The 16,439-nt window shown below is 43.7% G+C and overlaps 1 protein-coding gene across 7 annotated transcripts in view; it reads left to right on the forward strand.

Annotated features, from left to right (window-relative positions):
- The window catches only part of LOC128886407 (sex determination protein fruitless), an 86,980-nt gene that overhangs the window by 46,814 nt on the left and 23,727 nt on the right, over positions 1-16,439 (forward strand). Inside the window, exon 5 of one of the 7 annotated variants that reach the window (XM_054141285.1) lies at positions 13,276-16,412. The exons of 3 other annotated variants lie outside the window; for them this stretch is intronic. In XM_054141285.1, coding sequence (XP_053997260.1) covers positions 13,276-13,631 — 356 coding nt within the window. In that variant the 3' untranslated portion in view covers positions 13,632-16,412. Of the gene's footprint in view, positions 1-1,032; positions 1,783-1,814; positions 4,252-4,628; positions 6,076-13,275; positions 16,413-16,439 lie in introns of those variants that run through there. 3 more of the 7 variants (XM_054141287.1, XM_054141288.1, XM_054141292.1) reach the window with 3 other exon arrangements.

Here is a 16,439-nt window from a genome sequence, read left to right on the forward strand (position 1 = left end):
TCGATAATCATGATTCATCGTTCACGAATAAATCGGACACGATTCGCTCTGGAAGATTACAATTCCACGATTTATGATTGCAGACTGCACGCCTAGACCGCGGGGGCGATCTGTGCTGAGTGAACATTTTGGAAATGTTTCAAGTTGCAGGAAAGAATATAGTAGTATAAACACGTGTTCAACCTTTCAACGAGGTTGTGAAATACAGTGATCTATATATTTGAGTAACAATTATAGATGAAAGAGTAATTCTATTCTCCACTTTGGCAAATTTATAATCGACTTTTACTCTTCAGCTTTTCCTTTCTTCTTGGCTCATTAGTCACGTATTATAGTTACTTAAATTTGGTACAACCCTTTCCAAGACCTCTTGAAGATTTAGCTTGCACATCCGTGCAATTTTGTATGCAACAGCTAAATGGCTCGCGTCTGAAATTTCCAAAACTTGAAGTTCAGCATTTGCCTCCGAGGCACAGTCGTGCAGCTTAACGATTACCGATCAATCTGGCGATGGACAGAAGTGATCGCGAAGTAATCGTTGCCCAACTCTGACGTCACGGTCCCGGCTGAACAAGGATTTTGTTGCTAACGCGTGCGACGGTCCATTTACCTTCTCGAGCTTGTTTGGCGCTTGATCTCGCAGAAAATCGACGTCGTCGTCATCGTTCACGATCCGTTAACTTGTCGCCCGTCGGCGACGAAGAACGTAAAGTCTGATTCCAGCGAAGTCGCTGCGCAGACCTCGACGTATCCTTCGCGCGTAACTCCGCGAAGCAAGTCGAGACGAAGTACAGTGGGCAGAATTTGTTGATAAACTCGAATATCGTTTGTTCACTCCGAGCACGAGAGCGTTCTCATCTGGAGAGTATCCACCGTCAGCAGTTCTCTTCGCCCAGGGTTCTCTTCCGCTTGCGTTGATCCTTTAACGAACAGTTTCTTTCGTGTTTTTATTTCATTCGCCGAAAACCCTCTCCCCAAAACCTTTCATATTTTATTTTATTCACGTATTTCCTTCAATTTATTCTGTTTCAGTTGTGTGACGACGTGTTGTGCTAGCTTTGCGTTTATTGTAACTCTTTGACAATGATAAGACCAGTAGGTGTGCGCTTTTCAATTTTTATTTTATTTTTTTCCTTTACGTGATTTGATATGATTATCTTTGCTACGAGTAGGCATCTATAGAGATACTATATTGTATACTGTATAGACACATAGATATTATTACGAGTGTGGTGTTTCTCAGTCTATGCCTTCGTGACTTTCCATTGGAGAACGTGATTTCGTCGGCGATGGGAACGTTGCGAGTGTTCCCCCACAGTTTCGAGATCGAATTTTTGACTCCTCGTTTCTTTAATGAAAAATTGTACAAATTTTACCGTTTGCGTCGATACTTTTACACTTAACCCTTTGTTGTCCTATGTCGAGCGAGACTCGACAGAACTGTACTGAAATCAGAAAATCTGGACTGCGAAGGGTTAACTGTCGTTTTTATTCAGAAAGAGTACACAACTTAGCAGAAGATTATTTACATATACAAATTCTTTGATTAAATAACAAGGAGTCGCCTTATAGTCTCGCAGGGGGTGCATCAGGCAAGAAAAAATTCGATGATGGAATCAGGGGTGCACTTTTGGGATGTTCCCCTCGCGGGAGGATACCCTTCTGCAATTCTTTGACTTGACGTAGAAGTGTGACTTTATGAGAGGTGTTTTTCACACGTTTCTTACTATATATCTTATCGTGAATCTAGTAGAGATTGTCGGTATGTCGCAGTGACCTTAACCAACTTATTGAAACGGGATCTTGTATTCCAGGAACAGCAGGGACTTGCAAAAAAGAGAAGGATATAAGTAAAGACGGTCAGAATAAGTTAGAACAGTCGAACTCTGTCGGTGCAGAGAGTTGTAAGCTCTGCGGTAAGAGCGTAGCCAACATAAAAAAGCACATGAAATCGCATTTCCCCGATAAGTATCAGTGCCAAATATGCATGATATCGTTAACGAGATCGGACAATCTGAAAAGGCATATTAAGTTGAAGCACGGAATACGAGAGGGATCGTTGATATCGCCGTTCATGCGCTTAGAGCACAAGCACTTTTTAGCAAAATCGGAACCAGCTTACCTCACTTAGAATTTCCCGTACGCGCGCGAACGACCGATTGGTCCATTCGTACGTGGAAACACTGAGAGGGAGAGCGGACGCATACGTGGACGTGGAAAAAACGAGGAAGCTGAGCCCGTGATTATCTCGGTCCAGGATTCGTTGCTCACGCGTCCCCGTGTAAATCTCGGGGACGTGCGATTAGTATTAATCAACTTCTTCGTCGAGAATGTTTTGTGTGTAACTCGGCCATACTTCATTACTTTTAACCGAGCGTCAAACTAATTTTCGCTCGCAAACTACTTTTAATCGTGTTTCGTTTTTTTTCCGTTTAAATTATTCCCCATTACGAAAATCTAAGCTTATTTATTGTCGTCTAGTTTCTAATTAATTTAAGAGTATTACTCGATTAAGTCGTTCGGGCCCGTCTCGCCTCGACAGAGGGGAGACTTTAAGGTCCATTTCGTAGAATCGTTTGCTTAGAGATCTCACAGTCGGAGTCATTTTCGAGTACAAATATGAGAGTCTGATATATATATATATATATCGTGTGTTCACGTGGACTACCTCCCTGCCGCGTTGCCTATCTGTAAAATAAGTATTTTTCTATGGGGGATCTGTGCACAAATTTGGCCTATTTTTTTTTTTATAGTCTTTTGCCTTGGAAAGAACGGGGCCTTGGGAATGTTCTCCACTCTCTGTTTTCTCTGTAGTATTCCTTTTGGTAATCAATTCAACTTACACGGCACAAATATATCTACGAATTCCATGATTATTTAAATCTTGAATATTCGTATCTGTTAATCCGTATCCTCAATCTTCAACCTGAAACTTCCCCAGCGATAAATTATAGCAGAAAGAAAGAAAGAGTAACGCAAGACCAAGGAATTATTCGTTTCGGGGCAAAACGCTAGCCAAAATAAATCGGCACGAATTTATGCATGAGCCCAATATATATCCTTCTTTGTCTCCCTTGAGCAAGCAAAGTACGGTTTCCAAGTGTTTGCGCGTCTGAACGGAAACGGTTTCTCCGAGAATCATCCCCAGACATTCTTCCGTACGCGACGCATGGGACTGAGTTTTACCTGCGCATCCCCCACGGAGCACAGACGTTCATTTCTGCCACGGAATTTCGTCGGCAAGAAAGCTCGAGATATTGCCTTTGATTAGATTTGCATAACAGAGATACTTCGGACGGCCGAACGCCTCTTGTGACGCGCTTTTCTTCAGCGAGGATGATTTCCAACCGGCTGGAAATTCGCGAGAATTGCCAGCGCTGAGTTCTAACGCGCGGAACGGTTCTCCGGGGTGAAATAAATCAGCTACAACTTTTTAACTAAACGATTTCATTAAACGCTGTTCGAGTTGGTAGACTTTAGCCGAAGACTTTTAATTAGAGGGTGACCACAGTGCGTAAGTGTCGTCGAGGCTTCATAATTCGTTGTGTTTACTTTGGAATTCTATTAACTCGAGATATCGACTGTTTAATCAAATTAAAAAGAGTTTGTTGGTAATTGAAAAAAGACAAATTGGGAATTTGACAAGGGTACCAAGGGTTAAACATGAGACGTCTGAGGAGGAATAAAAGTCTTTTGAAGTTGGTTAGTTTTGAGTCAACTTTCTGAAAAATAATTATAGTTTGTAGTACACCGAATGTAGTCACAGTCTTCTCGAGATCCAGAATCTAGGACATTCAAGTTCTATTGTCTATCGTACAAAGTTTCAAAAGGAGTAGCTTTACAAGCTTTACAATCTTGGTGAAATCATTTCGTTAAAAAAATTGGAAGAACGTTGTATTCCATGGGAAACCCCTGACGCGTTAGACAGCAATATGGCGTCACGAAGCTAGGGTATTTCGTCCAGTTCCATGCACGGGTGCGTACCGTTGGTTGTAATTTCGTAACGCCAGTCTTGTTCCGCAGGTGGAGGAGATCAGTATTAAGTAACTATTTATATCCATATTTATAGATATCCTATATTATATTATATTAATATTTATATCGTAGGTTGTGAAAGACGTCGAAGACTGAGTATAAAAACTGATTCTCGTGGGCCGGCGTGGCTCGAAAATAGTCATGACGAACTAGTCTCTGAGGCCCGAAGGCTGTTGCAAGAACAGACTTTTCATAGAGGGGTTTTGTTTAATGGTGCCTTTCCCTTTTAAGTACAATACTCGACTACTCAATAATCGATAACGATATGTATACATAAAATACGATAAATAACTACAACGCCGTCGCGTGGAAACGTTTTTAACCCCCGTGTCGACGGTCTCTTCTATCGACGAGTGCATGAAAATATCATCCGTAATCGCGCATCGATCTTTCTGGCCGTACGAGCCACAAACGGGGCGCATACGTGTTAACCACCCCTTATCCACAGCGAATCCACGATCGTAAGCGTGAAAAAAAAAAGAAAAGAAAAAAGAAAAGCTGAGCTCGATTGGTAAACTAAGGAGCCGATCACCACCGATCGAATCGTCATCGTCGATGGCCGTTTTTCACGCACGAATTTTCTCTATTTCCAGATACGACACTTTTAACTCCTCAGGGCACTGAGTGCGCGCCGATTACGTACATTGAGAAAGTTAATCTGTCGGACTTTTTCGAAAAGCTGCCGTACACTTACACTAGCAAATGCAAACTATGCGGCCGGGTCGTGTCGAATCTAAAGAATCATTACTTGACCCACAATCCAGGGAATTACGTCTGCCCTCTGTGCGGGTGCCGCAGGACCCGGCTGGATAACTTGAAGGGTCACATAAAACAGAAACACCCCGAGATACAAATACTGAACAAGTCCAGTGGCACCGGGCTAACTTGAACACGGAGTCTCTGCCGTGTCACGCTATTTTTTTCTCTCCCTTTGGTCCAGAAGCTTTTCTGAAAATTCGCGGGGGCATTCGCTGAAACGAGTGAAGGGTGACGCGCGCCTGCCACGAGCCTGTTTGCTCCTGTTCCTGTGTTCCGCCAGGCACGAAGCTAGTATTTTTATTTCTCGTGAAATTGGTCCAAGCTTGTAAGTGCACGTACTACCGTAAAGGTATTTCGCTATTGAAGACCCGTGCATTTATAACGAACGCAATACAATAACCACCCCCATCAATGTTTCGGTTGCAGGTTTCAATTCTTCTTAAAAATAATTGAAATTCCTGAGAAAGTAACGTAGCTTGTGTATTATTAGAACTACGGTGATAAGGATAAGAGAAGGACACTTTGAATAGAAGCAAACCGCAGCGTCGAGGTGGTAAATAGGTCCTCGTTCTTCATTTATTCCAGCGAGTGCTAAACATCCGTAAATTCTCGAAAGGTTTTAACCTTTTACTTTTAACCACTGGTATAAATGTCGGGGATCGTTTACTTTCCATTTTCTTCGCGTCTCGTCGCTCAGGGTCGACAATCGTTTCGTGGGATCCTTTTCTATCGACGAACGTTCACGGTCGCTTGAAGTTATCGCGGAATATCTGTAAAATCGTAGGCGCGTAAAGCGTTCGGGGATACGACACTTTCCGAACGTGCGATGCTAGTCACGAAAGATGGTCGCGGTTACAAAGCTTTACGTGTCGCGTCGGTTCGCAATTTTGTACTTACCAAGACCGAACGGAGCGCGAAAATTGCGAGCATCGCTCGCAAACAATGTGCGCCGCTCGTATCGATTTCTCCTTGTGCATTGATGGATAAGCGGATTTCGCGACTGACGTACGCGCAAGAGACGCCAATTGCGCACTTGAACTGGTCCGAAAATTAGGAATGAATCGTAGCTGATGCGAGGAGTTGGAAAGATCGCCCCTGAGGTGTTTACTCGCCCGTAGCAATGCTATTAAAACGATTAAGAGAGTTTTAATTCGGTTCATAGCTTTTGAGAATTGTATTTTGGCTATTTTCAGTGGATATCAATGGCTAATAGAATGATAGTGTTCTAGAAATGTTAGGTATGAATTAATCAGGGAAATTTCCATGCCCCCATAAAAAGCTTACGCCACTATTTAAGACTTCAAATCACTCGGCCGCCGCAGCAGCGCCGCTCGAGTTGACAGTTCAAATCGGCCGGGCGCCGCATCGGCGCTCCTTTCGTGCGCAAAGGGTTAATAAAAATGTTCCTTGCGATCCAAAGCTCCGAGATACAAGCAGATAAGTGTTAGCATAGAAACCTGGACTGCTCCTATCTCGAAAACCAAGTTTTAGATCGAAAAACCGAAGAGGACTCTCTCTGTTCATCGAAGATGACCAATCTACTATGCTCGAAAGCTACTAGCCTGGTTCAGACGCGATAGCGACGCTATTTGCGTTAAACTCTGATCACTGAATCCGAATTTCCACTTAGGGGCGTTCCCAGCAGTTCTCGAAGGAAAAGTCGTTCACTTAAACGATACAACTCGCGTGTCTGTTTCACCTGCGCTTTAACTATCCGTTCTTCGCGGCACCTTGATTAATTTCATGAATTTCCCACGACACTAAGGAAGGAATCTCCCGGCGTCTCCGGGCGTCGGCGTCGTCCGACGGGACACGTTGTCACATCTCGAGTTACTTCGTGTCCGCCGACCTTTAACGGTGCCAGAGAATCGGTGGGTTCGTGCATTAGTAGACTCGTAACGCTGGAGAGACTGCAAATGGAAATTAACGTTACGCGACTTTCTCCTGGTCTTGGTCAAAGGGCGTTTCACGGTTAACGATAAAAAGCGTTTCACCGTTTTGAGTTCGTCCGTGACGACACGGGCCATCGGTTCGGCAGCCGTTGCATTTAATTACGCCGCCCTCCCTTCATTAGCGTAATTATTCTTTTTGTCGCGCGTCTTGCGCTTCCACCCCCGTCCTCGTGGGGGGTCGATCGATTTCCTTCGAAAGAGCCATCGTTGCTCCTTTTTATTTTTCTCACGCCGTTGGTTGAGCTGGTTGGGTATACCCGGTGAGCCACTTTAAGTTACCGCTTTAAATATCATCTTCATTTTTCTTATTGTCGGGAAATCCCGCCAGGTACAATATTGTCCCTTCGTTAAATTGCCAGTCTTTTTTACGACGTGTTTTCATTCTTTCCGTTGGTATCTCTCTCTAATGAAACTTGTTACCGTCTTTCCGAGGGATTTGTGGTTGACGCGGCGGGGAACTTGGGGTACGTCTGGAGATAATCTTGAACAGGAATCATTCTGTTAGAGAAAAAGAGAACAGATTTCATCTCTGGAGTATCTCGAGGGTCCATGGTCTCTGTCACGCGCGATTAACCTTCCACTTTCCGGGACACTGTTCCAAAGTTTGATCGAACGTTCTACGAGCGTTTTGCATTTTCCTCCCGTATAAAACGTCTTTCCCTTAAGCTTTGAAGCGAGAAAGTTCTACGAGGTGCTAGCTCGCAGTGACACCCGCTACACCTAAAATGTAGAGTGCTCGGATCCTCATTAAATTTCAATTCCAATAACGCCAAGTACTTCTGTCCCATTCGGAGCTATTCTATTTAGAAGCAACCGTTACGACAAGGCAGTCTATTTTCCTGGGTGCGACGGGTTGTTGCGATCGATCTTCCATAATGATAATTGATTTCGCCCAGGCTTCGCGAAACACCGTTCCGAATTCACCGACAACAGAATTGCGAACCCGTCATTTAAGCGCGAAGCGTTCTCCAATTTCAATGCCCATTCCGTTTGTACAGGGTATCGACGGACTAACTAATATAATCCCCTTGTAAAACAATTCTCCCTTCGGAACGATTATTTTTACGCGAGTTATCGAATTTTTCCATTGTTTGTTTCCTCAAGAATTGTTAGGTGAAAATAAAAATTTGTAGATCCACCTTGTAAATCGAGTCTTGTTGGCTTGCTCGTCCTTTCACTCTCACTCTACCCCATTCGTTTTACTCGTGGAATTCCAGCTCGAGTCAAAAATCGCCACTTACCCTGCTTTCGAGTTAACCGAGGATCCCGAAGTTTCGCCACTCAAAACTGAAAATAACCTCTAACCGAGCACTTGTCCGTCGAATCGATTAGCGTGCGAAATTATGCAAACCATTCGCCCTCTGCGTCGATACTTTTCTTTCGAACGTCGTCCACGTTTTCATCCTGGCGAACACCTTTTGTTCCGTTTCCCGTCGATACAATTACTTCCGCCTGGAAAATCACTTCTTCGGTTTCCATCGCGTAACCATCGATCTCGAACAAAGCGGCTTCGAGGACGAAACAGCGTATTATGGTTCTCCACGCTTCGCGAGGCTATCGGTTGTTTAATATTCTCGGGGTGGCAGTTGAAGAGAGGCTGGAGAGACTTGTCGGGGGTTGGGACGAAAGGGGTAGTAGACCAAGAAACTCCTGTTCGAGAGGGGTGGTCCTTTTCACGATAAGCTTCTTAAAGGCATATCTTCTCGCCCTTATTACAGGGCCGAGGTTCGCGGATGAATGGCCGTAGCAGGAGTTGACTGGGTTGCTCAATAAGAGGATCACCGAGCAGAGGTGTAGCCACTGCAAAGAGTTTCGTTTTCCCGAGCACGCGACAAGAGGCTTTCATTTTTCCGTTCGCGATCGAAACACCGCTTTAGCTTAGCCGACGACGGAGACGTTCCCGGATTGTTTCTCGAAGTTGTCTGCCAAAGGCTACCTCGGGAGAGCTCGTCAGAACTTGCCTCAATTCCGCGAAGCGTTCCTTCGAAATCGCGCCAAGGAAGACAGGATATCTGGGGACAATTGAGACATTTGTTATGGCAGTGACGTGACGCTAGATAGGCAGTGGTGGTTCTTGATCGAAGCTGCACCGCTTTGAAGTTCGGTCACCTGACTATCTTAGAAGAACGAGACTGCTCAGCATCGCTTAAGCAGGAGTGTACTGCATCTTCTCTGACAGTTCCTCACTGAATGAACTTCAAAGTGGTACAGACTCTCCGTTGCCTATCTAATTAAATCCACGAATATTGCTGTTCTTATAACGCTATATACGGTCAATACCATAAATACTCGGATCCTCTATGCCTATTGAAGAAGTTTCACTAGTGTGCAAATTTTCAATGCCAGATCGATAAAAATCAATGACCTGATGAGTGATAGACAAGTATTTAAAATTGCAAAAACGACATTACTTTCCAGTCCACCTAATACATACATCGACATATGTATAGAAACATTCACTTGGAAACATCAAACCTATCATTTAACCCTTTATTTACTTATAAGTCCCGTCAATGTTCTCATGGTACTGTATTAATTAAACGCTTTGACCTATTAAACCTATTGTAACTTTCAAGTCCACTTCTATGAAATTCGTGTTTAATTGTTGGATAGCAACACAAGCTTTTTTCTTTGGAAGCTCGGTAGAAATAACTCTATAAAATAAAAGATATAAAACCAAGATGGACGCCTAGATTTCAAAAACTTTTGAGAAATTCAGTAAATAAATTTAAACAAATTTCTTCAATAGACATAAAGGGTACGAATATTTATAGCTCTGCCTGTATAATAACAGCACGATTGAATTTGTTCTTTCTTGGTCGCACAATAGAACACAACAGCCTTACAGACTCCGTCATTATTTAGAGTGAATAGTAATTAATTCATGAACGTACAAATAATCAACGTACAATTTCAGTTCAAGAGCCTTACAGGCTATATTTAGAGTAAATAGTAATTAATTCATCAATATACAAATAATCACGATAAAATTTCTCTTTCGAAGCACAAACAAAAATCATGTAGCATCTAATAAATGCACTCGCCATTAATATTCGAAAGCATAGTCCACGCCAAATACTTCACACATCAAATATAATAAATGCATTCCATGCCACTGTTACAACAAACGACTCAATTGAAGTTCGCTGCGTCTGCATCCAACAGTTCGCTGTTCATCTGTAACAGGAGCCGCGTGTAACGTTTCGCGTGCGCGACAGACGGTCCGGTTCGAGTGTTTGCTTTTTCTACAATTTTTTTTGTGTTATGAACAACACTCGGGATAGCTCGACGACCGAGTTTCGTGTACGCAAGTCCTCGAGATCCTCTCGTGAAAATTATTCGCCGCGGCTGCGGCGCGTACATCGCGAGGATTTTTCCGCCGAGCGGGAAAACTTTCCTGAACTTCGCCGACTGCGAGCACATACGTTTCCCGAGCGACGTGCCTCAAGTATGGTGTTTTTGCAATCTGTAGTTTCGGATGTTAACGATTAGGATCGTTCCAATTATGCTAGGTTCTTCAGCATCGATCCCCGTTTTTTTTTCGATGGTGCTATAAAAATTGGAGCCTACGAGAAAGAGAACTAAATTCCGTTTAATCGAAAGAGAAGAAAGTTTGGAGTTGGAAATGGAAGACACACGACTTGTTATTCGCTACTCTTCGAGTACAAAATTTATCTAGAATTCTAGAACGAAGTATTTTCATATACACTGAGAAATTGAAACTCCAGTGGAAGTAAACTTTCGTTCGTTAAGAGCAAACTAAATTGCTGTGTTCGCAAGAAGAAGACACCTTTCCGTGTTCAGCGCTTAAACGCGCGTGCCAGCTTTATTCCAGTTTTCGATAATAATTTAACCAGACTTAATACAGCATTTAATGATTGCTAATCTTCTTAGAATTCCCCGCGTCATTTGAATCTCGAATTATTTAAATGGCTGGTATTACCCTTACGCCCAGGGGATTCGGAGTCCACGGTTTGCGCAAACTGAATGTTTGCACACTAAAACGTTCAGATAATATGAAATTCAGATTTAAACGCACAATTCACCTCCGCTGAGAAACGCTTGTCTTATTCGGTTCCGCCGTTACGGGCGTGTTCGTGTTCAGCATAGGTTAGTGTCGTACTAGCTGTCCGATGGAACAGATGGTCCACTCCAAGAGGATGATTCTTCGTAAAAAAAAAAGAAAAAAGAAAAAATAAGTAGCAGCGAATGTACAGTGAATTTTTCCCGTGCGAAGTTTCGTCTTGGGAAAACAACGCGATATTTATTCGAGTATCCTGGACTTATCCGCGCGAAGGAAACGCAAATTTGTTTAAAGTTCTACTCAAATATAATTTGTAGAATTACAAGGATAGCGTTGGTCGAAAAATAGATGGAAAGGAGAACTAATTATTCTTTAAAGAACGAAGCACGATAAAAGTTTTCTCTGTTTTTCTTTTTTACATATTTCTGAACGAAGAGTCATCAGTATTTGTTACGAGCGGCGTTGTCCGTTATAATCTTTGGATTTTTTCTCTTTCGTTTCGTGCCCGTGCTGTTTACGTTTGTGCCAACGCCATCGTTCTTCTCATCCGGGTGTGGTTGCGCGATCAATCAACGTTAGTTATTGGTTCTAGGCAGCCCGACGTTCCTTTGACACGGGCGAAATGATACGTTATACCCGACACCAACTTTTGCAAGTACCACGCAAATTTATAGGTTCCAGGCATGAGAAGGTGGAATTATATTTAGCATATCGCCATTCATTTTCGCGCAAATTCTGAACGGAACTGCAGCGATGTATTTTCGGCCCATTAAAAAGTAATAGACTACCAGAAAGCACTCGAACGAATAGAAACGTCTAAATTTACTTCGGTCGGCCCGTTCGACCCTTCCATTTTCCGTGACTCTCGATAGTTCGAGGACTTCCTAGTTGGTGACTTCTCTGTCGTCGAAAATGCTATAATTTTAATCGTTTCTGCGAGGTAACCGACGTTGCGATAGGTTGTTCTATAGAAACAAACTACTCGAAAATGTGCGATACATTTTTTTTTATGAGAGCGTTATGAGAGAGTTTCATATTAAAAAGAATTCAATATTTTGTACATTCGTCTTCGGATTAGGCTTCTCAATTTCATTTACATTCTGTACAGTTTCACCTTGGATAACGTTCTATCAATAGAATCTAATCTCTGAAAATCCCAGCAGACCCGCGAATCAAGCGGTAACTTCTCGTTACTTTTCTCAAATAAACGAACCAAGGGATGTTTTCTGGGGCACGCGCTAACGTTTAGCCGCGTATGTACGTTCGAATCTCACCGACCCGTCAATGCAGCGTATCACCTGGCTGCGAGCGAGTGGAAAACATCCGGAGGGTTAGTGCTCGTCGTCGCAGAATCGTCGAGAGGGAAAACTAGCGTCCCGAAACAGCTTCTATGTATGACAGTTGCACGGTTGTTTCATTGAATACACACCCATACGGCTGCGTTTCTCCCCAGCGTGCATCGGGAAGCCAAACAGATCCAGAGGCGCGGGAATGAGAGAGTGAGAGAGAAAGAGAGAAAGAAAGAGAGAGAGAGAGAGAGAGAGAGAGAGAGAGAGAGAGAGAGAGAGAAAGAGAGGACCGAGAGATAGAGCGGTTAGCATCCCCGACCTTCTTTATCCCAGTTTCAGCATCCCCTTTTCGTAGTTTAGCGTTTCCCTCCGCTGGGCCTCTCGTTCTCGCTTGTGGATCAGTGGTTGACAGATTGAAATTTTAATTCGGCGTCGAAGCTGTGCTGGGAAAAAAGTCTAGCTCGAATTCAAATGCATGTTTCACGAACGAGAATCGAAAAGCTCGCGGTTTGGTCCATTACTTGTGGATCGAGATCGCGTATCTTATTTTTTAGAATTTTTTTAAGGTGAAATGGAGTCTCCGAAGGATGTTTGAGTCTTTTTTTTGTATGGGATGGTGTAAGTCCATCTTTTTGGAAAATGGAGTTTCTGCGTTGATTTGAGTTCTGTTGTGAAATTGTGTGAATCCACAAACACGAGTGACCTTACACGGAGAGAATGTGAAGACGTAGTGGAATTATTGTCGCCACGATTATTTTGAAGACCTTGATCACACCCCATCGCCTATCGTAACCTTTTGCATCTCGAATTAAAAGAAGATGGACTTGAACCACTTTCGCAACGAACGAGTCATTTGTTTTTTTTATTCAGTCGCTCTCTGTTCGATCATGTTTCTGTTTCGATCTGCTGTAAAGAACGCACGGGAAACTACCCTTCCAGCTATATAAAACCCGTAACATCGAACGAATGCACGAAAGGGTCAGATTTCTCTTCGAAACATCAATCTGGCAACCCTAGTCTCGACTCTTGCGCGCAGTTGCCGGAAGCAATCGTGTGACGCGATGATCGATGTCTCGGTGTATGCAAATGTTGGGCAAGATCGTTGTGAACGCACCGAAAGGGATCTATCCCTCTGTTCTTTTCATTTTCCCTCGCACGCTAATCGACTACCAACCCATATTCCCTCTGTCGCTCTCTCGCTCTCTCTCTGTTACAGTGTTGGCCAGTGGTGTCTCACTGAAGAGAGAGGGGGTTGGCCCGCAAGGTCAGAGCAGAGTTCCAGCTGCCCTGCTGGATGCCTCCGCCCTTGCAACCCTCCCGAGCCGAGGAATGCTCGTGCAGGGGCGACGGCGGTGGTTGTGCAGGCCGTCCACGCGATACGTTTGTCCAGATACCCAGGGACGATTGTCGTTCCCCGACTGCACACAGCTGCCCTCCATTGTGGCAAGTCGGTTGGTCGCCACCCTGCAAGAATCCCCGCGGAATCGTCGACGTTTCCCTACCCTCAACGCGCGCAACTCTACCTTACGACCGCGCATCGGGATCGAACACGCTCGACTTGGCCAGGGTTAGTCGTCATCAGACCACGCTACGATGCGACAACCGCGTTGGTCATACTCTCGTTCCTCGTCCAAACGCGTAGTCGCGGACCTGGAAGCCTGTCCAAACGCGTGGCGTCGAGTTTTCTTCGATTCTCTGCGAGTCTACCGAGGAACCTGTCGAACCGTCATTTGATTTTCATGAAACTTTCAGGTTTGATAAAGTATGGAACGGTTGGAGTTAGTCTCGGTGAGGGAACTAGACTTTAGACGCTGATACGTATTTTTGTTAACCTTGGGGTCTTATATTTAAGGGATGAAACCTACCCTCCAAAGCTTGAGCCTTTTGATCTTCGAAAATATTGGATACAGATAAACGAACTATAGTAAATTCTAGTAATAACCTAATCTCCCATGTAATTTGTCATATTTAGAAAACTATATATTATAAACACCTATTTAGAAAACCTTAACTTCCTTCTATCGACAATTTTGAAGACCTTCGTGTTCCTTATTTTCGGCCCGCCCCGAAAACATACGAAGTTTCATGAAAATCCGATGGACACCACGATGGATGTTCCTCGTCAACTCCACGACGCCTGCTCGTTCGATTCTGTCTCGATTCCAACAGCGTCGCTCTCTATTTTCGTGTATGACTGAAACCGCCGACGCATCCGACGTATAAATACGTTCGAAAGCGTCGCGGAAAAGCACGTCAATCGCAACAACCCGAGCATCCTCGTGAAGTATAATTATAACGCTTGGGAAGTAATCGGATTCTAACGCGGCGTCGCTAGAAAGATGCGACGAAAGAGCACACGCTTCGTCGACTCGGGAGTTCTCCATTTCTAAAGGAAGGGGAAAAGTTTCACGGAATAAACGACCAGACGGCAGTGTTGGGCAAAGTGTGATCTTCGATTATAATTACCGGGCAATTAGTAATCGCGAGGAATCAGGCACCACTCTAAAAAGTTTACCGATTTCTAATAAAACTGATAATTGCGTGCGATTATTATAAATATGCATCGAGTAGTAATAATTAAAATACTCCTGGCGAGCTCTGTGTAATATACTTTGTAATTCAAAATTTATTAAACGGAGCTCGTCCGTGAGAATTATTTAAAACCTGCGTTTACTTCGTCGTCAGATCTTCAGGAATTAATTTTTTATATACAAGTAATCTCAAAGTAACAACTGCCCAACTCTGTTAGATTTGTGCAAAGTTCCAAAGATTTTGCCTAGGAGATACCGCGTCCTCGTGATCAGGAAGAGCCGCGCGATAACCACTTGGAGAGTTCGTAAGTCGAGGTGCATTTCGGCTGGGTGGATTGGTCACTCCGCGGGGGTGGCGGAAAGCTTGCGCTTTCAGACAGTTTCTCGCGGTCGTGCTTCTTTTCGAGAGTGTTCCAATCGATCTACGCGAGCAAGGAATACATCGTTGCAGTCGATAGTTGAGGGTGAAAGGGTCTTTGGTTCGATTTGGAATGGTTACTTTTCCTCGAATCCTCCACGCGATTAAACCCTCGTATCGCATAGGTCGATCTCTTTCACTTGGCGGAAAACGTGTATGGTTCTAGGTCTGAAACAGTCTGGGGGTTCGTTAGGTAGCCTCGCGTGGAATATCTAAAAAATTCGTGAAAGGTGTACCGGTACTTTGGCTTGGAACATCCACTAAAAGCGTGCTGCGCATTTTGGAGCTTCGTTGTCTGAGAATATGTTAGGTAGTCTATCGAGCAAGCTTTGAAAAATTCGTGGAAACTAGTTGGATGATGGAATTATGATGATTAGACACCCTCAGGAAACTTCAAAAAATAGAAGAGTACAAATATTAATTTCTGAAAATTCCTTGGCTACTCTGCTAAGGAATTGCGGCAATGATTTAAATTATCTATGAAAACCTAAATAGACTTCGTCTAAAAACTTATTATGACGCGTAATCCGCTGACAAAAATTCCCAAAGGAATGCAGAGCTCTGCTTTGAAATATCCAATAAAATCCCTCTGGATATTGAGAATGTCGTCGTCTGAGAATTCATTAGACAGCTCGCTGAGAAAGCTTTGAAAAATTCCTGGGCGTAGTTTCCCCAGTCGAATTTGCTTTTCTTGAAACCAGCGTTACCACATCGACTCTGCATGAGCCAGTTACTATTACACGCGTTCGGGACATTGATTTATGCTGTTCACCCTGTCGCCAGAATCGTTGGCGCCGGGCGACACGGCCCTGCCCGAAACGCGGAAGCGATTCGCGCATCTCAGTTTAGAAATGGGCAAGGTTTTATTCGAATATTGGACAACGAATAAAAAGCAACGACCAGTGATCCAGTCCTGTGTTATACGATCGAAACTTTTGTTCGTTCACTTGGGGAATATTTCGTTCTACCATTCACAATTTTATACCTATTTCGTAGTGCGGTCAAATATTTCATTCTACCTATACTTGAGATTTTATAATCGATATTTATTCGAAGAGGAATGGAGCGACTGTAGCTTGTCTTTTATTCGTTGATTATGATATCCAATTGGAGATTTTGCTCATTTCTAGATCCAATCGCGGTGTGAACGACTTTTCCTTGCATAACGAATATAAGTTGAACATCAACGGACCAGTCGAACCGTCGCGAATTCGCGTTATTTGTACGACGGCTGCTCTCATCTATTTTTCTAACTTGGTTGGAGATTGTTGGGGGAAAAAAGGAAACTCAACGTGCCATATACGCCTGTCTGTCTGCACCAGCATAGATTAATACACGCCAGTACCATAAGTATTTAATTAACTGCTTCTGGAGAAACCTAACAACACACACACACACACACACACACACACACACACACACACACACACA

The sequence above is a fragment of the Hylaeus anthracinus genome, unplaced genomic scaffold (assembly GCF_026225885.1).
Source record: "Hylaeus anthracinus isolate JK02 unplaced genomic scaffold, UHH_iyHylAnth1.0_haploid 11982, whole genome shotgun sequence".
NCBI lineage: Eukaryota > Metazoa > Arthropoda > Insecta > Hymenoptera > Colletidae > Hylaeus > Hylaeus anthracinus.